The 23,478-nt window shown below is 43.2% G+C and overlaps 1 protein-coding gene across 1 annotated transcript; it reads right to left on the bottom strand.

The window, feature by feature from the left end:
- Positions 1-1,941: 1,941 nt before the first annotated feature.
- LOC122048189 (fibrinogen- and Ig-binding protein-like) lies at positions 1,942-3,275 on the bottom strand. Its single transcript, XM_042609783.1, has 2 exons — positions 3,065-3,275; positions 1,942-2,324 (listed from the first exon to the last, which is right to left on the bottom strand). The coding sequence occupies exons 1-2, from the start codon at positions 3,273-3,275 to the stop codon at positions 1,942-1,944; spliced, it is 594 nt and encodes a 197-aa protein (XP_042465717.1).
- Positions 3,276-23,478: the final 20,203 nt, after the last annotated feature.

Below are 23,478 nucleotides of genomic sequence, written 5' to 3'. Positions count from 1 at the left end.
GACGAGCGGGAGGAACAAGAGGAGTTTGCTGAGTGGGTTTGGGGATAGAGCTATTAGGATGTGTCGCGGGAGGGGCGACAGGACGAGATGCACTACTATCCGTAGCCATCCCGGGAGAGGTTGAATTGGAAGATGAAAGGCGTCGCCTGCTTAGGATTGTTCGCCCTCGACGATTTATTTCTATAGCGCTCAGTGGAAGAGGCTTGATCAAAGATGCCCTGACAAGAGTGTCTGTTGCAGCAAAGTAAGGGTCAAGATGAGAAGGCAAAAGCAAATTAGGACAAGGTAAATACTTACCAAGGGAATGTGGAAGCTCCGAAGGAACGACGCTCAACCTAAACAGGTAGAGCACATCCTCCATCAGTAGCACGCGTAGGTCGAAGTGCCAACTCGTCAGTTGTGCCTCTGCTTCCATAAACTTAGGGTATGTGTGATAATTGCCCAAGAAAGGTGCTGAAAGAAGCGAGGGCCTTCGCTCAGTGGGCCAGTCTATGGCAGAGGGAAAGCGAAGGAAGAAGTATTTTACTTTCCACTCGATCCCTTAAAAGGATAAGAGAGAGAAAAGAGTGGTCCTGAAGTGGGGCTGGAGGCGAAAAAGGCCCTTGGCAGGGCATCGAAGGGAAAAGAAGTAGTGAAACAGGCGAGGGGTCTAATGGAGGTCACATAATTCACAAACAAGAATAAACCCACACATAATCCGAATGGAATTAGGGGTAAGCTGACAAAGGGGAATGCAGAAATACTGACTCACTTCGGAGAGGAAAGGGTGAATAGGAAAATGGAGGTCAGCTACAATCTGTTATTTGAAAAAAGTCACATAACCCTGAGGAGGTCGGGAGAGTTGATGAACCTATGAGGGTATAATGATGTGCATGGCTATGGACACTTCATAGTTGAAGCGAAGATCGTCCAGATATACGCCGCTGAAGGTCGACACGCCAGGAGTGGGCCTAGGTGTTGAAGGATCCATGGAGAGGAAAAGGAAGGCGAGAAGACAAAAATGTGGAAGGAAGAAGAGAAGGGAGGAGGGCTCAAGCTAATAGTAAGGAGTCCGAATGAGATGTAGAGTAGACTATTTATAACTGTCAGGAGGGATGCCAGAAGGAACACCTCGATATCAGCGTCAATCATATGATCCATAAACGATATATGTGGCAATAGGTGTAGGCGCGCAAGTGATGTGGGTCATCGGATCACCTTAGAATACCGTGCAGAAGGGTCTTGTCAGAAAATGTTGGGTCAAAGGACACGTGGTAGGAAGGAGTTGAAAGCCTTTTATGACATCGGAGACAGGCGATGCTGTAGTAATACCTACTTGGGTAGGGATGAGGACCCTGGAATCACTGTGGTTCATGATTGATTGAGTATTTATACTACGTAATCCGTTCGAGGAGATGGAGTGTCCAGTAAGGATTAACACACGATCAGGTGAAATGACCCTTGCTGATATCTGCTCGGGTGATAAGTCGACCAGACATCCACAAAGGAGTCAAACACATAACAAGTCACTTAAGCATACAAGGTGAAATGCCTAAGGGTCTTGGACGGGTCCAATAGACATTTAAGCACCACATTGCACACTGATAACATGTCCATTTACACAATACTTATACAACATCTTAAAGAAATGTCAAGTTCAAAGTCACAGAGAGGTATGAAATCTTACATCATCATTCAAAATAGAGGAAGATAGTTACAAAGGGACACTGACTATTCAAAAGTAGGGAAGGCTTCGTCAGAGAGCTCATTGAAGAGGCGAGTCCGGTCCAAGAAGTTTTCAGGGGGAGTTGACTAGAGCAAGCCTTTCTCTTGCAGTTTTAACAAAGCCCTTGCGCCATCATAACAAAGCATCTAATTGATGAGGTGGCATATCTTAGTTCTAAAATCTTTGGAAACTAGGAAGAAGGTCTTGTGAGCTGCTAGATAAGAGTCCTCGTCCGCCTAATAGTCCTTAAGCTCTTTCCTGTCCTTGTTTGTGTCGTCCCGTGCCTTAGCCAACTCTTGGCTAGCAGCCGTTGTCTCTACCTTGGCCACCGAAAGCTTCGCCTGCACATACTTGAGGGTAGCCTGAGCCACATCCAATTGCTTCTGAAGAGTGGCCTCCCGATCGGTGCTAGCAGATAGATTTGCCGTTATATCCGCCAGGTCTGTCCGCAGGAAGGCATGTGCCTTTTGGAGATCTTGTAGTTGGGAGGAGAGGCTGGTAACCTCTGTGTCCCTCGCCTCCAAGTCAGCCAGGATCTGGACGCGCCTCAGACCCTCGGACTTAAGCCTGGACTCATTGGTCTTGAAGGCGGTCTTCAAGGACCGCACCTTCTCCGACTCTGCATGGGCTAGGTCTCGGGCAGTTTGAGTTTACTCCTCCGCTGTCTGCAGGTGAGACTGAATCAGGCTCTAAGGGGTCGTTAAGTCAAAGGCACGACTCAGGGGTGCAGGAGATGCTAGCTCTTGAATTCAAGCCCTCAAGGATTCGTTCTCCCAATGCAGACTGGCTACATACTGGGAGAGGCTCAACCCCATGGCATAGGTCTACAAAGAACGAAGGATTAATAATGTCTTATGGGCGTAGAGAGGAAGAAGATAAAGCTTACTGACACTATTCGTTGATAGAATTGGTTGGCCAAATCCAGTTGGGGGTATTTCAAAATTTGGTCGGCGGTATTCTTCCATTAATCGACTAAGGCACCATGAAGTTGCACCTGACTGCAGTTGGGAGAAGTACTAGAGGAAAGGATTGGACCCAACACTTGGAGGGATGACACTTGAAATGAAGAAGTGAAGGCATGCCGTCCTTTGAGTCACTCCTTAGGACGAGAAGAGGAAGCAGAAGCCGAAGGTGGTTGCAGGCTCAAGGATGGAGGAGCAGAGGGCGTAGAAGTCCTAGGCTGGCCTTCTGCTCGGGAGGCTGTTTGCTCCTTGACTGGGATAGGGACAAGAGAGGAGGATGCAACCTCCGATGAAGCTGGAGTGCTTACTCGGGCGAGAGTTTTGGACTTAGAAGATGCCCGCGACATAGGAGGTCTCTGGGGGGGGGGGGGGGGGGATTGGACTGATGGAGTAACACGTCGTCTCTTGCATTGAAGGCGCAAGCGCTGCTCGGGAGCTGGAGAGGAAGCCTTCTCATCAGCAGTTGCCTCGATAGGAAGTGATTCATCTTCGGGGGACTTAAGGTCACCCGACTGTTGAGAGGAGGCCCTTGCTGAGGTGCTAGCCTGGCGAACCTCTTGCCCAGACATAATCTCTTTGCCTCGCTTCCCCAGGATTGCGTTGGGCATCGTGAAGGAGTCAAGGGTGAAGGCTCAGAATATGAGGACTTCTGTAGGCAAAAGAAAATACCTTAGTTAGTGAAGAAATGAAAGGAGAGTCGGGTAATCTTATCAAAATGTGTGCTCAAAGGCATCTGGATGGGGCTCATCTCGAACGTGTACAACACGCTCTCCCGTAGCAAAGAAGAGAGTCGAAGTTACACTCCATCCAATTTCTCAGAAGCAGTGAAACAGGAGGGCCGATGCTAATGGTCACTCAACTCAAAAGGAGAGGGGAGATTGGGACGCCATTCAAAAGACCAAGTCAAGGACTTAGGTAACCAGACATAGAAGAAGCAAGACTTCCAACCCTTATTGTAAGTAGGCATGCCCTTGAAATATTTATACCCGGTCTTGGCCATGAAGACACCTGGCTCCAATCGCTTAAGGGAATAAAAATTGTGAAAAAGTTGAGGAGTCAAGGGAATCTCATACAAGTGACACAGAATGACCATTTCACACATGACACGGAAGGCATTAGGGGGAGGGACTGGGATAAGGGGATACAAAAATACTGACTCAAGGAGGAAAAGAAGGAAGGGATAGGAAAGCAGAGACCACCGAGAAGCTGGTCTTTGAAGAAGGTCACGAAGCTGGTGGGAGGAGGACAAGGATGGTCATCAGGTCCCGGAAGGCGAAGCTTGTATGCTTCAGAAAACTGCAAGCTAAATTGTGCCGACCTGAGGCCACTCCTATCAAAATCAAAACAAAAATACGCATACCATGGTACTACCATTTCTCCGGCCATTATCGAATAGAAAAGCGAAGGAGCAGAAGATGAGAGAGGAGAAGAACTTATAAAGGAGATGCACAAAGGGGAAAGTGAACGAGCAGAAATAAGCAGAGAAGGAAAGGTCGAAGGAAGACGAAGCGCTAATGAACAGGTGTTGGAGGCCTTTAGGGTTTTTAAATCAAAACCCTTAAGGAGCATGGGGATTTGAGTCAGACAATCGAAATAGCGGGGTGCATGATAGCCGTCGGATCAAAGGAGAGAAGCACTATCGGGTAGTGTGCAGAAAGTGTGCGTCAAGCATCATATCAAAGGAAGTTCGTGGGACACGTGTCAGCTTCCTATGAAGTGACATTTATGATGGAAAGGACAAGGAAATCATGGAGTTGATATGCGAACAGTGGCACCATGCCTCACTGGGACTATGCCTCGAGGATCGAAAATTCTATGCGACTACCTCGGGAAATGGAGTAGGAGGCGGCGAGAAGCATTAATCAAAATTTGGTGCCTCGGCCCAACCACGGAGTTAGAGTAAGATTCAAATTTAACTAATGTCTTATGTAATACGCTTCATGCATGATTATAGGTGGATTGGGCTAAGTCCACGGGTGTATTTCCTTCAATCTCCAACGACCTCTCTGTTGGCTTTTCAGACTCTCGCCCCAAAGCGAGTTATAAGCAAGCATGCTCTCGCGCCCTAATGACCTCTCGGTCGGTATTTCAGACTCTCGCCCTAGCGTGAGTTATAAGTGAGCATACTCTCACGACCAATGACCTCTCAGTCGAATTTTCAAACTCTCGCCCCAGCATGAGTTATAAGCGAGCATGCTCTCGCACCCTAACGATCTCTCAGTCAGTATTCCATACTCTCGCCCCAGCGCGAGTTATAAGTGAGAATACTCTTACGACCAACGACCTCTTGGTCGGCTTTCCAGACCCTCGCCCCAGCGTGAGTTATAAGCAAGCATGCTCTCGCACCCTAACGATCTCTCGGTCGACGTTCCAGACTCTCGTCCCAACGCGAGTTATAAGTGAGCGTGCTCTCACAACCAATGACTTCTCGGTCAGCTTTCTAGACTCTCGCTCCAGCACGAGTTATAAGCAAGCATGCTCTCGCGCCCTAATCGCCTCTCAGTCGGTATTCTAGACTCTAGCCTCAGCGCGAGTTATAAGTGAGCATGCTCTCACGACCAACGACCTCTTGGTCGGATTTCCAGACCCTCGCCCCAGCGTGAGTTATAAGCAAGCATGCTCTCGCACCCTAACGATCTCTCGGTCGGTATTCCAGACTCTTGCCCCAGCACGAGTTATAAGCGAGCATGCTCTTACGCCATAACGACCTCTCGATCAATGCCCCAGACTCTTGCCCCAGCGCGAGTGATAAGTGAGCATGCTATCACGACCAACGACCTCTCGGTCGATGTTCCAGACTCTCGCTCCAGCGCGAGTTATAAGTGAGCATGCTCTTATGACCAACGACCTTTCGGTTGGTGTCCTAGATTCTCGTCTCAATGTGAGTTATAAGTGAGCATGCTCTCACGGCCAATGACCTCTCGGTCGGTGTCCCAGACTTTCGCCCTAGCGCGATTTATAAGTGAGCATGCTCTCACCACCAATTGTTGGTGCAATATTCCCTAGGTTAAGGTTGACCTGGTTGACTGAGCTTGAATTGGTTTAAGCTCGAGTCTTGATGTTTGGGTTTCGATGTTTGACAATACATATAGACAATACATAGAGATTGCAGGTGCAATTGTTCATGTGGGGAGTGTGTGAAGGAAAGTCAAGTAGGTCAAGGTTGACTGGATACTTGACTGGAAAGACCTAGTGAGTGAAACTAGGCAGAAGGAAAATCCTGGTGAGTGAAGCCAAGTGAAAGACCTAGTGAGTGAAGCTAGGCAGTTGGAAATCCTGGTGAGTGAAGCCAGGTGAAAGTCCTGGTGAGTGAAGCCAGGCAAAAGGAAAGACCTAGTGAGTGAAGCTAGGCATATGGAAAGTCCTGGTGAGTGAAGCCAGGCAGAAGGGAAGTCCTAGTGAGTGAAGCTAGGCAGAAAGGAAGCCCAAGTAGGTCAAAGGGATTGACCGGATACTTGGTACGAGGAAATCTAGATGGATCAAGGCTGATCGAACATCTGGTATTGGGAAGTCCAAGTAGGTCAAAGGGTTGACTGGATACTTGGCACGAGGAAATCCTGATGAGTCAAGGTTGACCAGACATCTGGTGGAAGTCCAAGTGGGTCAAAGGGATTGACCGGACACTTGGTGAGGGAGTCCTAGCAGGTCAAGGGTGACCAGATGCTAGGCATGATGTACCAACAGGTCATAGTTGACTGGATGTTGGTTTGGGGGACTTTGAACTTGGTTTTGGGCAAAAACCTTGAGCTGGATCGATTAGCCGATCGATTGGGTCATGCCCAATCGATCGGCCGATCGATTGGGTGAGTCCCCGCAACAAGCCTTCTCCCAATCGATCAGTGGATCGATTGGGGAGAACTGTCGCGCGAACAGAAAGTCTCCCAATCGATCGGTCGATCGATTGGGAGCCTCCAATCAATCGGTCGATCGATTAGGAGCTACGATTCTGCGTGATAAGCCCTGGATCGGCAGGCCGATCGATCTAGGCAATTTCCAAGAGCACAGAGGCACTCTGGATCGATTGGTCGATCAATCCAAAGCCTCCCCAATCGATTGGGAGCAACCCAATGGATTGGGATCCGACCGTTGGTGCTGGATAAAGACGTTGGCGTACGATTTTGTCGGTAGAACTTTTGAGCTTCCATCTCCGATCTTCACAGCGCTTCCATAGCTTCTCCACAGAGTTCTCACCGCCAGATCTTGAAGGTTCTTGGAAGCATTTCCAAGTCAAGAGGCGGATCTACATAAAGAAGAAGAAGCTAGGGTTAAGGTTTCTTGTGTAAGCCATGTAAGCTTTCCCTTGTATTTGCTTCTTCTTGTTTCTTGTTGTATTGAGAGTATTGTAGGGCTTCTCCGCCTTTGGTAGTTACCGAAAAGGAGTGTTTACATAGTGGAGGGTGCGTGAGTGTGCGGATCCTTGGATTAGTCACCTCTTGTGAGGTGGATACCAAGTAAATCCTCTAGTTAGCGTTGTGTGTTTTGTTTCTTTGTATTTTCTGCTGCATTTCATCGCAAGAAGCAAGCCACGACGAGCACGAGATCGCGCCGAGCTATTCACCCCCCTCTAGCCATATTTGGCCCCAACAAGTGGTATCTGAGCAAGGTCGCTCTTCACCGGAATAATCGTCGGAAGAGGCAAAAAGCTAGTGGGTAAAGAAGTTGGAGCAAAATTATCAAAGTCAAAGAATTTCATCAAGCTTAATTTCAAATGGAATTCCAAGATGAATTTGGATTTGATACAAGGGTGCCTCCACCATTCACAATGATGAGCTTCAATCTTTGGAGATCAAGGATCAAAAATTTATTAATGGTGGAGATAGAGCAATGGTTTGCTCTCATGGAAGGCTTCGAAGCTCCAACAAGTTCAAATGGTAGAATTCTCAAAAGGAGCAAATGGACCAAAGAATAAATTCAAAGGAGCGAGGCAAATGACAAAGTGACCAAGATTTTGGTCAATCTATTGCCTAGCCACATTTTGGAGCAAATTAGAGAATTCAAGGATGCCAAGGAGCTTTGGAGCAAATTGGCAATGATTCATGAGATCCCCTCCACTGTACCAATCCAAGAAAAATCCAAAGAGGGCGACTCATTGGAGGAAGACCAAGAGGAGGAGAATTTTGAAGTTGAAAGATGCTCAACTTCCGAAGAAGAGGTCCAAGAAGCTTCATCTTCAAGGGAATACAATGAAAATGGCAAAGAAGGAGCATACTCTTTGCTCCATGTACAAGAGGAAGATGAAGAAGCCTCCACCTCTAGGATTGAGGGGGAGCGACCTTTGTTGACATCGGATCAAGAAGAAGGAGAAGCTTCTATATCCGAGTCAAAAGCAGAAGAAGATTATGTATCCTCCAAAAGTCAAGAAACATCAAATGGAGGATCAAGTGTCGTCCCTACACATGAAGATATAACTAGTTTAATTAAAAATAAAAATCACATTATATGTTTTGAGTGTAGGGAACATGGGCACTACAAGAGCAAATGCCCTAAATTGGCCAAGAAGAAGGGCCAAGTGGCACCAAAGGACAATGAGAAGCTCAAAGAGACCGTTCCCGGAACAAAGAAGAGCAAGGAGCACACTGTGTGCTTCTCTTGCAATCAAAAGGGACACTATCGGAGTCAATGTCCCAAGAGAAAGGCGGTCAAACCTAAAGGAGGAAGCATGGATCAAGGGGGAGCCTCCAAGGTAAAACGAAAGGTATCATTTATTGAGCCTACCCCTTTAAATAATGGTAAAAAGCATGCTAGTTCTAATTTTTATCATTTTAATGCTATTTACCATAAAAATAGAAAGCATGATGGCATTAAGGAAAAACATGTGGCTTTTCATGCTAAGACTACCACACCTAGGATTAGGAAGGTAGATAAAAATTTAGGCAAAGGTTTTGTTTACAAGCCTAAAAATAAAAATACTCAAGGATTTAAGGAAAAATCAAAATCTAGAGATTTATGGGAAGAAAATCAAGTCTTGAGGTCAAGCCTTGATAAAATGGAAAAGACTCTAAAAAGGATGGAAAATATCCAAAAAGGGAAAAATGAGCATAGCCTAGGTCTAGGAGTACAAAAGCCATCCAATGGCCGTAGAGGTTTAGGATACAAATCTAAGGCTAAGAAGGATGTAATTTCTTACCATAGGGTTCCATATAACTATGGAACCGAGTCTAGGTCTAAGGGTCAAGTCAAAAATACTAGGGAAGTTATCCCTAAGAGTATTTTTGCAACAAATGTGACTAAGACTTCTAAGAAGTCTAAGAAAGTCACAAAGAAGGTCACAAGGGAGGTTATTCCTAGGGTTGACCTAGAGAAAGTGACAAAGGCCCCTAAGAAGCCTAAAAAGGTCACTAGGAAGGTATCTAGGGAAGTTATCCCTAGTGAGTACCTAGAGCATCCAAGGAGCACCAATAGGTGTTGGGTTCCTAGGAGCATTTTCTCTACCCCTTAGATGGGTTAGAAAGTGTCAACTCTAATTGAAAGGGTAGTTAACCCAATCATGATAAAGTTGGCACTCTAAGAGCATTTTCAAGGTTATTATTAATCTTTGAAAATGATAAGGATTAATGGTTTACTCTTGGAAAGAGTAAGATGTGCCATAATGTGAGAAATTTAATTTTACAATTAATTTGGCACATTTGGAAAAATCATAAGAACTACCAAGTTGGGATTGTGGTATGTTCTTAGGAAAGTAAAGGCAATTTAAGCCTTAACTTGAATTGATTACTCTTGGAAGAGTAAATGGTGCCAAAATTTAAGGAATATGCTTAATTTAAATTGGCACAAATTAGGAAAAACAAAAGAAATGTCAAAATTGAGTTTTGGCATTTTCTTGAGAAATAGTGGGCAATCTAGAATTTAAATTTTTAAGTTAGCTAAGGTTAAGGATACTTGGATAGGTAATCTAGGTATTTTATGTATGTTAATTTGTCATGTCTTGTTTTCCCATCATATGTCATGACATCATATTTATTTATTTCTGCATTCATGTTGTATTATGAAAAATACAAAAATACCATGTCATGTCATACATACATCATGTAGTTATAAGAAATTTTCTTTCAAAAATTATTTCTTTTTAATGTATGCCATAACATCATCATGCATTATTTTTATTTCCTTGTAAATTAAGGACTCACTACAACAAAAATGTTAAAAGACAACACCATAAAGACAACGGTTTTAGAAGGAACTGTTGTTAATTTGGTAAAACACAACGGTTTTTGACAAAATCGTTATCTTTGAGCTCCTCCAAAAAATAAAAGACAACAGTTTTGCAAAAACCGTTGTCGTTGAGTGACTTTTTGTAAAATCAACAACACCTTTTACAACGATTTTTTGAAACTGTTGTCTTTAAGCGCTTTTTTAGGGGTCAAAGACAATAGTTTTAATAAACCGTTGTCATTTTCGTTGTAGCAATGTTTTGCTCCCCTCAAAATTTTTTGGCGCCTTGTTTTCCCCCTTAGCCTTCCCGAACCCTAAACCCCTCTCTTCATACGATCTTTTCCTCCCTTAGCCTTCCTACCGAGAAAAATGTCTCTGGTGAAGGAGACACCGGTGAACCCTTACCCAAGGAGAAGGAGAAGAATAATCCCCAAACTCCACCGCCTTCGCCTCCGCCTCCGCCTCCGCTCCCGCCCCGTCCGCCCCCGAGCCTCCGCCTCGCTCTGCCCCAGACGACGAGAGGGACTTCAAGCGCGTGGGCAAGATGGCCTACAAATGGGTGATCACCCTCCTCACCATCTCCGTCGCGCTTCTGCTGACCACCCCCAAGCGCTCGACCACACCAAACGAGTCTTCCTCTATGTCACCGGCACCTGCCTCGCTTGCCTCTCCCTCGTTACCTCCGTCGGCCTCATCTACTACTCCATCCTCAGCCATCCCGACGCCCAACTCGCAAAGGTATAGGAGAGGGTTGTACAAAAATTCGATAATTATTTGTCCCCCTGCTCCTCCTGCTTCTCTTTTCTTTCTTTCTTTCTTTTCTTTCGTTTCCCCTGCCCATGGTTATATAGAGGTCACCCTGTTCAGCTTGGCACTCATCATTTTTTTTTTTTTGCTTTTCTTTTCCTTTTACTCTGTCAACGAAGAAGGATTGGAGTTGATTAGTTTCCTTCAAGGTTACAATGTCTAAAAGCTTTGACTCTGTGCAAAGTTCTCTAGCCCCTTGTTTTTCCTTCTCTTTCCTGCAGCAGTTTAATGCTTTAGGATGAAGTCTTGCAGGCAACTATGGAAGATATTGAAGGAATCTGTTGGAAGAAGGTTTGAGATTTGGTCTTCTCCTTGATGAGGAAATTCACTATTCACCAACCCCTAGAACAGACCTTTCCCATGTACCCAAGGTTTTGAAGGGGGAAGGGATAATTAGGGTTCTCAGCCTCTTGCAGCTTTTGGAAAGATGAAGTATTTGAAGCTTGGATCGAGGCCAGATGACTTTCATTCTGATGGGAACAATATCAGGTGAAGCTCTTGTGAAAATTGATCTTTTATTGTCGAGAAAATGGAAGTTAAAATTACCTGTTAGCATGTTCTTTGTTCTGTGTGTATATCTTCTGAGGCAGCTCATTTTATGAAGCAAATTGCCTTTCTCTTTGTTCTTCATGTAGAGAGTGCTCCACCAAATAGACAACTATGTGATAAAAAAAATTGCTTCTTTTGAAGCTTTTATTGCACTAGAGTACAGATTCTACACGAGTTAGAGGTCTTAGAGGTTAAATTCAAGGTTTAAAATCTCTTTCCGATCTAGAGTTTTTAGTGTGCCTATGCCAGAATGAAACACTTTTGGTGTCATACAAAGTGTCAACATATCCTACTAGTGGTGAATTGGTGTTGAGGATGGAGCTGAAAAAAGAAGAATGTACCTAAAGGAGCTATTCTGCTGCTTCCAAAATCAACGAAAGTTATTTGAGCCTCAACCATTTTGGAGCTATTCGTGAGTCAAAGAAAACACTCAGCAGTGTAGAGCTTGGGTGCGGCCCTCAGGGAAAGCTATTCATGAGTTGAAGAAAATTTCACAAAGTTGTCTCGAGCTCACTGAGTTGTCGTAGAGCTTGAGCAAGCCCCTTTGCATACAAAAGGTGTTTGTGGGTGGGTTGTGTAGAGATACTATGAGTTGACAAAGAGAAGTTGTTCAAAATCTTCTCACTCAGAGAATGCTTGCATTTTTTTTTTAATAATCCAAGTGTTTGGGCTTCTCCCGACTAATCCCGGAGGTAGACAACCTTCCCCCTTGATTTGCCTATCGTGACCATTCTATGCATTGGTGGGCAGATAGAACAAGATGTTTAACTCGTGCCAACTGACAGCGATATCTCAAACCATATAGTTTCTGTCAGTGAAATCATGTCAACATGGGTGACATAATATCATTCACCCATGCCAACAGTATTATTGTTGGTAACCAAAGGCTTGTGAAGACATAAGTTTCATTTTTTTTCAAAAAAAGAAGAAGCTTTTTTCTACTTATTGATTGTCCCTATCAATTAACTTGAGTTTCAGAGAAGGGTGTTAGGCTCCTCTTAACATGAAGACTTTATATGGAGAATCTGAATTTTTTTACAACATGTGGATACATTTTCTCTTGGACTGAAAGTAGTCTATCTAGAAGTTTTTTATTCAAAGAGTGATGGTTTTAGAAGTATATTTTATCATAAAAAGTATTAAGAAATGTACAGTGCTTTAATGAATAGGATAAGGAGACATTTCATTTTTAACACAGTTGCAATCATCACATAGTTCGCTGTCAGCTTCTCCAGTTTCCTCTTTATTCATGACTATATGTTCAGAAATTGAGTTTATTGCTATTTTACCTTTTTAAATGATTTTCCATATCCATTGTGTTTTTTTCTTTTCATACATATTAAAAGACGTCAGTTCATTCATCTGAATACTAAGATTTGAGAATTATCCAGGTTTGTTACAGCTGAACTGGAAGCTGACATTGTCATAAGTGTAGCAGATGTGAAGTTTTATCTACATAAGGTAACCACTATACTGTACCTTTACGAGCTGGGCGCCCACTTTCCGGGTTGTGTTGTTTTATTATTTGTCAGTATTTTGCAATCAATTGGTTTATAAGAATCTTTGAATTTTTGAACTGTATGTAATGAAGCATTGTTTTAAGAACTAGGAGAAGCTGCTTTTATATAAATGAAGGCACCAGTGGCGGACATCTCCGGCATCCAAGAATTTTATTTCGAGAATTTTAGTATAGAAGTATTTCATTTCAAGTAACAAACTGATCCATTTTATGTTACTCCTTCAACCAAGTATGCCATGTCTTCTATATATTCCAATAGTCTAGAAATTATCTTGTACCTTTTGTCTTCTAGATGATTTTATTTTGCAGAAAATCAACAGGGCAGTGTGAGAATCTATAGCATACATTAATACTTTGTTATCTTTTTCTTCAGGTTCTAAAATGTGAGTATGTTGTTCGTGGTGAGATTGTTAGTCATGCCCAGGTGCTTCTTTCTCTTTTACTAAATGATTGGCATACCTAAATTGACAACTTAAAAGATATTGTTTTATCAGTCATTCCAAGGATCCAATAGTTGAATGGCGATTAGGCACATTCTTTTCCTATCTTAGAATTTGTATAAAAGAAATAATTGCATAACATTTCTGCCCAATTACAGCGGTTACAGCTGGAGCTTCAAACTAAACCAGGGTGTCATCCCTTTGAAGAGGTGTGTGTCAAAAGTATTTGTATGCCATTTTATTTTCTTTTTATCCCTAAACATGGGTTCTATTTCCATTTAGTTTGTATTATTTCTCAGTAGTTCATGTGAGGTTAATTTATTTAATAAGCAAGCAACTACATGTAAGAATAGATGTCTTTCTTAACAATCCCTTACTTGCAAGTAACAATCCTTGCAAGCAACTACATTTCTCCAATAAGGTAACAATACTTGCGCTCTATGTGTTGCTTGCAAGTATGTTGTTCGTAGTTGCTTTATATACGATGTCTTTCTTAACATTATTTCTTTTCCAACATTCTCGAAGTAAGGGATTGTTGGTTTATTCCGTGTAAGGCTTCACCTTGACTTAAGCAGGGTGGTGTTATCATATTAGATTATGTATAGCTCATGTGTACTTGGTATGTGTTGGATTCAACTTCATCTGCTTGCTAAGACGTTTTTGCCAATCCTGGTTTCAGTCCTGCACACTTTTGCTCTATTTCATGCACAAGATGATTTAATTCAATTACTTTATTTCTTTAACTTATCTGCTGTACTATTTATCCAACTTTGTACAATTAGCCTTGAACTAACAAAAAAATGAATTTGAAGGGTTGGAACAGCCATATGAACCAGTTTCATAAACTTTTTTCGTGCTCACTTGCTTCACTACTCATGAAATTGTGAAGCGGCAACGTTTCTCGTGCTTATTTGGCCATTCTTTTTTTTCTATGGCTTTAACTATATTTTATTTTCATAACAGGGAGAAATTGCTGGGTTTGCAAGCTGGGTATGCAGAAAAAGAACTAGGGAGAAATTGCTGGGTTTGCATGGTTGTGGTCTTATAAACTTAATTTTGTGGTTTCATCTTTTGTGGTTGTCATGATTGGATACTACTTGTGGTCATGTTTGGATAGCTTGTAGTAATTGTATAGAATTGTTTATAAACTTAAGTGAATGTACACATGTACGGGTTTTTGTTTGAGACAAGATGTATATATAAATTAAAGACAACTAATCGAATGTATATATGTTGAAAACTATTTTTGTGAATGTATAAATGTTACGTTGTACCAGTTTGTGTGCAATGGCCATGGTTTTAACCGTTGTGAAAAGTACATATATAGACATGCAACTGAATGTACAAAGACAACGATTTTTAACCGTTGTGAAAAGTATTCTAAGACAATGGTTTTAAACTAAATTTTGAAGAAAGACAACAGTGTATATGTTGTTAAAAGTATATCTGCGATCAAATTTTTGCAAAACTGGCAATTACAACGGTTTTATACTGTTGCAGAATTGTTATCTTTGGTATTAAAAGACAACACTTTAAATCCGTTGCATGACTGTTGTCTAATGTGGTCAAAGACAACGGTTTTTAACCGTTGTCTTTTACCGCACATTTAACAACAGTGTCAGTTACAACGGGTTTAAAGGGCCTATGACAACGGTTTTTAACCGTTGTCTTTTAACAAATTTGTTGTAGTGACTAATGACGTTTATTAACAAGTAACATCCTTGGTGGATGTTCACAACTCAAAATGCCTAAGTAGATATGCATGATCCCTAGATTAGGGCAAAACCAAGTTTATATCTCACTAAAGACCTATAAGGTGCCTTGTATGTGATTTCGTACACATTAAATACAAGTGAGATGTTAGGATGATGAACAAAACTCAAGATGTTGATTTAGTGCATTCTTTTGAGTTTTAAGTTTATCAAAACACATAGTTATGTGTTTTCCAATCATTGGGAAAGCTAATGTACAAGTCATGTTCATTGAGCCCAAAGAATATGGTTGGATATTGGTTTTGAAAACATTTTAAAATACTTTTGGAAAACCTTGATGAAGACTATCTTTCGATAGTAGTCATCATTGAAGAGTTGGGCACAAACTTGAAGAAAACACTATAGTTTTTACAAGTTTTCAAGTTTGTGTCAATCTTGGAAAATAGAAAGTATTTTCATAGAAAACTATTTTCCTTGATAGTATATACCCTAAATAATGTCTACATGAATTTTCATGATTTTTGGAATTTTGTAGAATTTTCTAGGAGTTTCTGAAGTTGACTGAAATGAAATTTCAGCAACTTCAGACCTTCAATCGATCACCCGATCGATTGAAGGGTCTCAATCGATCAGGCGATCGATTAAGAAGAAATTTCTCGTGAGCAGAAGCTCGCTGGATTGATCCACTGATCGATCCACACTAGCTGAATCGATCAATGGATCGATTCAAGCAGGTTCAATCGATTGTGACCCAACTCCAATCGATTGGGGATGCTGATTTTGGCTGGGAAAGCTTATTTTCAGCATTCTAAACCACTTTTAGTCTAGGTAACCATTCATAACCCCTCGAATTACATTTGTATACATTTAGGGGGAGTTTTCATGATAAAAACAAGGATGGATTGGTTAAGGCAGACTAAGTAGAGGTTTAGGTTGAGGTTTAGTTTCAATATTGAATTTTTGAACCTCAGAACTTCTAAATTTGGGTTTCCTAAAGTTTTAGGGATTCCAAGTCATTGTTGGTGCCATGACAGAAGTTACGTGCATGTCTTTAGGGGGAGTTACTCTTTAAGGACATGAAAATCTATTTTTCATACACCTTGAAAGGTGGTTAACCTTCTTTAGCACAAATGCTCAAGGGTGGGCATTTGAATATAATGGAGAGTGGATATCTTCATTATTCAAGTGGTGTATACTCATAGATGAGCATTTGATGATAATGAAGGGTATGAGACCTTCATTTGAATCGTGTGTGAATATACCTGGTGGTATATGCTCAAGGGTTGAGCGTTCAGAATAATGAAGGGTATGGGACCTTCGTTATTATGTTGTGAACAACGAGTGAAGTTGTAAACAACGTTTGGGTAACTCTTCAGGGGGAGAGTTTTTGATGTGTGCCAATAGGGGGAGAATGTAGGGTTAAGTTAGGTCTTCATTACCTAAGAGGGAGTTTGCCCTCTAGAAAAGGAGAATGGAGGGAATCCTCATTCATATATTAGCATGAAGGAGGTTAAGGCTATGAGATTAGCCTAACTTAAAGGAGGTATTGTCAAACATCAAAAAGGGGGAGATTATTGGTGCAATATTCCCTAGGTCAAGGTTGACCTGGTTGACTGAGCTTGAATTGGTTTAAGCTCGAGTCTTGATGTTTGAGTTTCGATATTTGACAATACATGTAGACAATATATGGAGATTGCAGGTGTAATTGTTCATGTGGGGAGTTTGTGAAGGAAAGTCAAGTAGGTCAAGGTTGATTGGATACTTGATTGGAAAGACCTCGTGAGTGAAGCTAGGCAGAAGGAAAATCCTGATAAGTGAAGCCAGGTGAAAGACCTAGTGAGTGAAGCTAGGCAGTTGGAAATCCTGGTGAGTGAAGCCAGGTGAAAGTCCTGGTGAGTGAAGCCAGGCAGAAGGAAAGACCTAGTGAGTGAAGCTAGGCATATGAAAAGTCCTGGTGAGTGAAGCCAGGCAGAAGGGAAGTCCTAGTGAGTGAAGCTAGGCAGAAAGGAAGCCCAAGTAGGTCAAAGGGATTGACTGGATACTTGGCACGAGAAAATCCAGATGGATCAAGGCTGATCGAACATCTGGTATTGGGAAGTCCAAGTAGGTCAAAGGGTTGACTGGATACTTGGCACGAGGAAATCTAGATGGGTCAAGATTGACCAGACATCTGGTGGAAGTCCAAGTGGGTCAAAGGGATTGACCGGACACTTGGTGAGGGAGTCCTAGCAGGTCAAGGGTGACCAGATGCTAGGCATGATGTACCAACAGGTCATGGTTGACCGGATGTTGGTTTGGGGGACTTTGGACTTGATTTTGGGCAAAAACCTTGAGCTGGATCGATCAGCCGATCGATTGGCTCATGCCCAATCGATCGGTCGATCGATTGGGTGAGTCCCCACGACAAGCCTTCTCCCAATCGATCAGTGGATCAATTGAAGAGAACTGTGGCGCGAACAGAAAGTCTCCCAATCGATCGGTTGATCGATTGGGAGCCTCCAATCGATCGGTCGATCGATTGGGAGCTACGATTCTGTGCGATAAGCCCTGGATCGATCGTCCGATCGATCCAGGAAATTCCCAAGAGCACAGAGGCGCTCTGGATCGATCAGTTGATCGATCCAAAGTCACCCAAATCGATTGGGATCCGACCGTTGGCGCTGGATAAAGACGTTGGCGTGCGATTTCGTCGGTAGAACTTTTGAGCTTCCATCTCTGATCTTCACAGCGCTTCCACAGCTTCTCCACAAAGTTCTCACCGCCAGATTTTGAAGGTTCTTGGAAGCATTTCCAAGTTAAGAGGCGGATCTACATAAAGAAGAAGAAGCTAGGGTTAGGGTTTCTTGTGTAAACCGTGTAAGCTTTCCCTTGTATTTGCTTCTTCTTGTTTCTTGTTGTATTGAGAGTATTGTAGAGCTTCTCCACCTTCGGTAGTTACTGAAAAGGAGTGTTTACATAGTGGAGGGTGCGTGAGTGTGTGGATCCTTGGATTAGTCACCTCTTGTGAGGTGGATACCAAGTAAATCCTCGAGTTAGTGTTGTGTGTTTTGTTTCTTTGTATTTTCCGCTGCACTTCATCGCAAGAAGCAAGCCACGACGAGCACGAGATCGCGCCGAGCTATTCACCCCCCCCCCACCTCTAGCCATATTTGGTCCCAACACCAATGACCTCTTGGTTGTTGTTCCAGACTCTCATCCCAGCACAAGTAATAAGCGAGTATGCTTTCGCACCCCAACGACCTCTCGGTTGGTGTTCTATACTCTCGCTCCCGCTCGGGTTATAAGCAAGTAAGACCTTCACTAACTATCTCTCAGTCAGTATTTTAAACTCACCACATCAAGGGTGATAGGCGAGCAGGACCCTTGCCATGGCTTAAAGTAGTTTTTCTGGGGCAACTAGCGTCGCTATCATCATGTAATTCATGGATATTCAAAAATACCCTTTTTGTTAACGATGTCTACATGAAGCAAGGGAGTTCCAGTGGGAAAGGAGTAAAGAGACAAGGATAAAGACTAAAATCGGATCAGATCTACATTTAATTTATAAATTACAGGGGAGCGTTCCTCAGAATCTCATTCTTAAATCAGTAGGAACATAGAGGTTATCTAAGTGCTTAGAATTCTCTTCCGGTGCCAGCTGTGAGTCGACACCTCAGGCAAAGGCATTCTGCTTGACCTGCTTTCTCAAGAGGAATTCGAGCTTGTTCTAGCTCAGCTTGAGTCAAACGAAGAATACGTCATTGTTGAGCAATTGTTTCATCTTTAATCTTTGTTCCTTCTTGCAAAAGGGACATGAAAGAGGTGTGTTTCTCTTTCAAATATATTATAAATTGAGCTCGGCTCTCCAGGTCTAAATAAGCTTTCTGTTTCAGCGCTATCTCAGCACGGGCTCGCGATTTAGCAACTAGCCAGAGTTCTTCACTTTCCCTACGAAGAGAAGATTGAAGATCCCTCTCCTGCGTCATCTCAGCTAAGGTCGTATCCTTTTGGTCAAGCAGTTTGGTCATATGAGCCAGTTGCTGGTGAAAGTGTGGCAGTTCATCAAAATCGGATTGCAACTTCATGATTAGGGAACGTCAGTTAAAGGAAAGAATGTCTTTATTGGTGGAGATCAACCCCTTTTAAAGAGGAAGAAGGGAGAAGTCAACTTTTGTAGATATTTAAGTGGCTCTTCTCCCGAGGTTAATTAAGCAATTAAACACGTTACAATACCGATGGTCTGGGAAAAGAAGCAGCATTTATAGTCATAATGGTGAAGTAAATGAAACTTGAGTTTGAGTCTAGTCAGTTGGAATTGAGCCTCATTCGACTAAACTTGGAGGGAAGCCTTGTGATACGGTGCATAAAGGTGGGGCCCGATAAGGCCAGGTAGTCAGAAGTCAAGGGGACGTGACAGTCAAGGACAGTCCAAAGTTAAGGGGATGTGGTGGTCAGAAGTCAAAGGGATATGACAGTCAGCAGTTACGAGGGGAAAGAAGTTAGACCGCCTGATGTCATTAGTTGCATAATTCCCAATCAGGTATAGATAAATCAGGGTCCCAGATCTGAGATATAAGATGCAGCCTGGAGTAATACCTGACCTGCCTCGACTGGTCGGGTTTCCTCAACTCGGGCCGCATAGTCAGGCCTGGTACTTTCAGTAAGATAACTTTCGGTCAGCCCTTTAGCGATCCAAACGTGAAAGATGGGGCCCTCACAACAGCTCGTCCCCCTCATCAAGACTCGACCCAGGTGTCACACCCGAACGGTCATCTCGAGTTGTCCGTAACTAAACCTGAGCGGGACAGAAAGCACTAGGCGATAACAATGTTAGGGAATCGTAACCTCTTGTTAGGGAATAACTGTCATACGTCAGGGAATATTCCCATGGTCTGCTATTAAATGAGAATGGAACCTCCCTTCTGTTGGTGCAACCTTAGGTCAAGGTTGACCTGGTTGACCAGACTTGAGTTGTGTTTTGATATTTGACGAGTTATGTTTGACAATGTTTGACGTGAACAGAAAAGTTGTATCTTGATGATTGACAAGGATACAAGCTTGGGAGATTGTGGGTGCAACCCGTGGTCAAGGTTGACCTGGTTGACCCGAGGTGAGTTGACCAGACATCTGGTGAAAAGTCCAAGCAGGGAGCTTGGCACGGGAAAAGTCCAAGTATGGAGACTTGGCACGGAGAAGTCCAAGTATGGGAACTTGGCAAGTGGAAGTCGGAGAGGGCTCGGTAGCTCGTTCTCCGGACTAGGTCAGAGAGGGCTCGGTAGCTCGTTCTCTGGACCGGATGTGGAAAGTCCTGGTGAGTGAAGTCAGGCAGACGGATAAGTCCTGGTGAGTGAAGCCAGGCAGTGGGAAAGTCCTAGTGAGTGAAGCCAGGCAGATTGGAAATCCTGGTGAGTGAAGCCAGGTGAAAACCCTAATGAGTGAAGCTAGGTGAAAGTCCTGGTGAGTGAAGCCGGGCAAGGGAAAATCCAGATGGATCAAGGGTGATCGGACATCTGGTGTTGAGAAGGTCAAGTAGGTCAAGGGAGTGACCGGATACTTGACACGAAGAGAAAAGTCCAAGTGGGTCAAAGGGATTGACCGGACACTTGGTGGGGAGTCTTAGCAGGTCAAGGGAGTGACCGGATGCTAAGCATGATGTACCAAAAGGTCAAGGTTGATCGGATATTGGTTTGGACTTGGTTTGGGCAAAAACCAAGACCTGGATCGGTCTGGAGACCAATCAGAAAGCGATCAGTGTGCCTCTGTGAGCTTAACTGATCGGTCTGGGGACCGATCAGAAGGAATCCTGATCGGTCTGGGGACCGATCAGCAGGAAGCCTGATCGATCCCCGGGACCGATCAGGGTACGCACAGAGAGTTGGGCAACTCTCTGTGAAAGCATTCTGATCGGTCTGGGGACCGATCAGCATAGAGCCTGATCGGTCCCCACGACCGATCAGATCAGCCCCAGACCGATCAGGGTGATGCCTGATCGGTCTGGCCCTAGCCGTTGAGAGACAACGGCTAGATTCTTCTGCTGTCTTTGGCCTCTGTTCTTCTCGCAGGTGGATGCAGGCTATAAAAGGGCTGAGGGCTTCTACAGTGGTCTCGCTCTTTTACTCTTCTTCTGGTCCGAAGCTTCTGCTTCTTCTTCTTCACTGCTGTGATTTGAGCTTTGCTAAGCTCGCTTCTGCTTGAAGCTTCGTGTGAGCTTCATCGGCTGGTTCCTGCTGTTGTAGGCGTCGCTTGAAGCTGCTGCTTCATCCAGTCGAAGAGAAGGCAAGTAAGCGAAGGTTTTACAGTTGTATTGTATTTTGCTTCTTGCTGTACTTGTACTCCTTCTTGCCGTTGTAAGTTTTTGTGGCGAGGTTTCTCCACCCAGAAGGAGTATTCTTATTAGCCGGTTTTTCGGGGATTCATCCACCGACGGATTGATAGGCTTCGTCCACCTTACGGACACGCCGAGGAGTAGGAGTTTCATCTCCTAACCTCGTTACATCGACGAGTTTGAGGTTTGCTATTCTCCGCTTACGTTTCTATTCGTTTTATTTCCGCTGCGCTAACCTTGATTTGTAGAAAGAAACGAACGATTTGGGGTCGGCTATTCACACCCCCCCTCTCTAGCCGCGACCATCGATCCTAACAAGTGGTATCAGAGCCAGGTCGCTCTTCGTTGGATTAACATCCGAGGGAGCATAAGCTAGAGATGGATCGGCTTGGAGAAGACGTCACAATTCCACCTTTCTACGATCGCGACGACTTCACGTTTTAGAAGGTAAGAATGAAGTACTTTCTTATGACTAACCTTGAAAATTGGAGTTGTGTTCAATTAGGTTTCAAGCCTCCAATGGACAAGAAAGGAGAAACCCTAGAGAAGAAGGAGTGGACCAAGGAACAAGTCCACCAATCCCTAGTCAACGATGAGGTATTGAAAATTTTTGAATTTTCTTTATCTAATGATGTTTTGTGTAGGATAGGTGGATATAACGATGCCAAGGAGTTGTGGAACAACTTGGCAAAGTTCCATGAGGAGAACTCCACTTCAAGTCATGAAGAGGAGTCAAGTGAGCCAAGTAGCTCACTTCATGGAGGAATGGATTTAGAAGTTGAGGGCCACTCAACATCTAAAGAAGAAGAGGAGGAGAGTTCTTCTTCAAGTTCGGAGCAAGAAGAAGAAGCTTCTACCTCCGGAAGGGATGAAGGAGAGAGCGTTCATCCATCCTCAAACCTAGGTAACTCAAGCATTTTAATTTCTAGCAAATTACACATAATGTGCTTTGAGTGTAGGGAATTTGGGCACTACAAGAGTAAGTGTCCAAAGAGGATTAGAAAGTCTCCACCGGCGCCAAAGGTCAAGAAAGCCGGAGTCCCGATACGCAAAGGCAAAGAGCACGTGGTGTGCTTTCAATGCAATCAAAGGGGACACTATAGGAGTCAATGTCCGAGGGGGAGGCAATCTCACAAGGACAAGAGATCGAGCACGTCTATAGGGGGAGCTAAGGTAAACCCTAAGGTAATCTCTAAGGCTCATTTTTGCGATCAAATAGAATACATGCTAGTAGTTTTGTTGCAATTGTTAACAATAATAAGCATGAAAACCTTAGAAATCAATACATGTGCTTAGGAGCAAAACATGTTAACCTAGGTAAGGAAAATACTAGAAATGTCAACCCTAGGATTAACTCATCTAAGGTTAAGGAAAACCTAGGTAGGAATCCCAAAACTACTAGACATATGCCTAGGAGTACCTCGAAGAACAATGACAAATTAAAAATTGAGGTATTAGAGAAGGAGAATCAAGTCTTGAGGTCAAGACTTGATACTTTGGAAAAGGCTCTTAAGAACTTAGAGAAGTTATCTCTAGGGTTTAAGGGTCAAAAACCAATGTCCAAGGACAAGAAAGGTTTGGGTCACAAACCTAAGTCCCAAATGGTCAAGCCCACTTATCACAATGTTCCATTCGATTATGGAACAAAATGTAGGGCTAGGAAGACCATCACCAAGGTCACAAGGGGAGTCACCCCTAGAGTTGATCTTGTTGAGTCCCGAATGACCAAGGCTTTAAAGCCTAGGAGGGTCATTAGGAGGGTTGCTAGGGAAGTCATCCCTAGTGAATACTTAGTGAACCCAATGAGCTCAAATAGGTATTGGGTTCCTAGGAGCGTGATTCCATTACGCTAGATGAGTTAGGGTGTGCCAACCTTACTTGACTAGGTAGTTAACCTAATCATGGCAAAAGGTGGCACTTTAAGAATTTTCAAGGTGTAATCAAGGCTTGAAAATGAAATGGAAAATTATTCCTAAGGTGATTATGATGTGCCAATCTCATTTGAGGAGTTTTCTAGAGTCAATCTAATTGGCACATAGTGATCTAAAAATCTTTTGTATTTGATTTTAGGTCTATTACACTTAGGAATATAGAATTTATGGCAAAATGATCAAAATTATCAAAAATGGCAACTAAGGCTAGAATTAGGTATTTTCTATACCTTTATATGCTATTTGCCATGTATTGTTTGTCATATGCCATGTCATGACATCATATTTAATTTATGATCATTTGAAATGTCATGATAATGCTTAGGTTAGTTAAATGTCATGATTTATTTAAGTTTCATACTTTATGCCATGACATCACGACATTGGCACATGTTTT

The sequence above is a fragment of the Zingiber officinale genome, chromosome 2B (assembly GCF_018446385.1).
Source record: "Zingiber officinale cultivar Zhangliang chromosome 2B, Zo_v1.1, whole genome shotgun sequence".
NCBI lineage: Eukaryota > Viridiplantae > Streptophyta > Magnoliopsida > Zingiberales > Zingiberaceae > Zingiber > Zingiber officinale.
The sequence above is the reverse complement of the archived record's forward strand: the minus strand, read 5'-3'. Positions and strand labels throughout refer to the sequence as shown.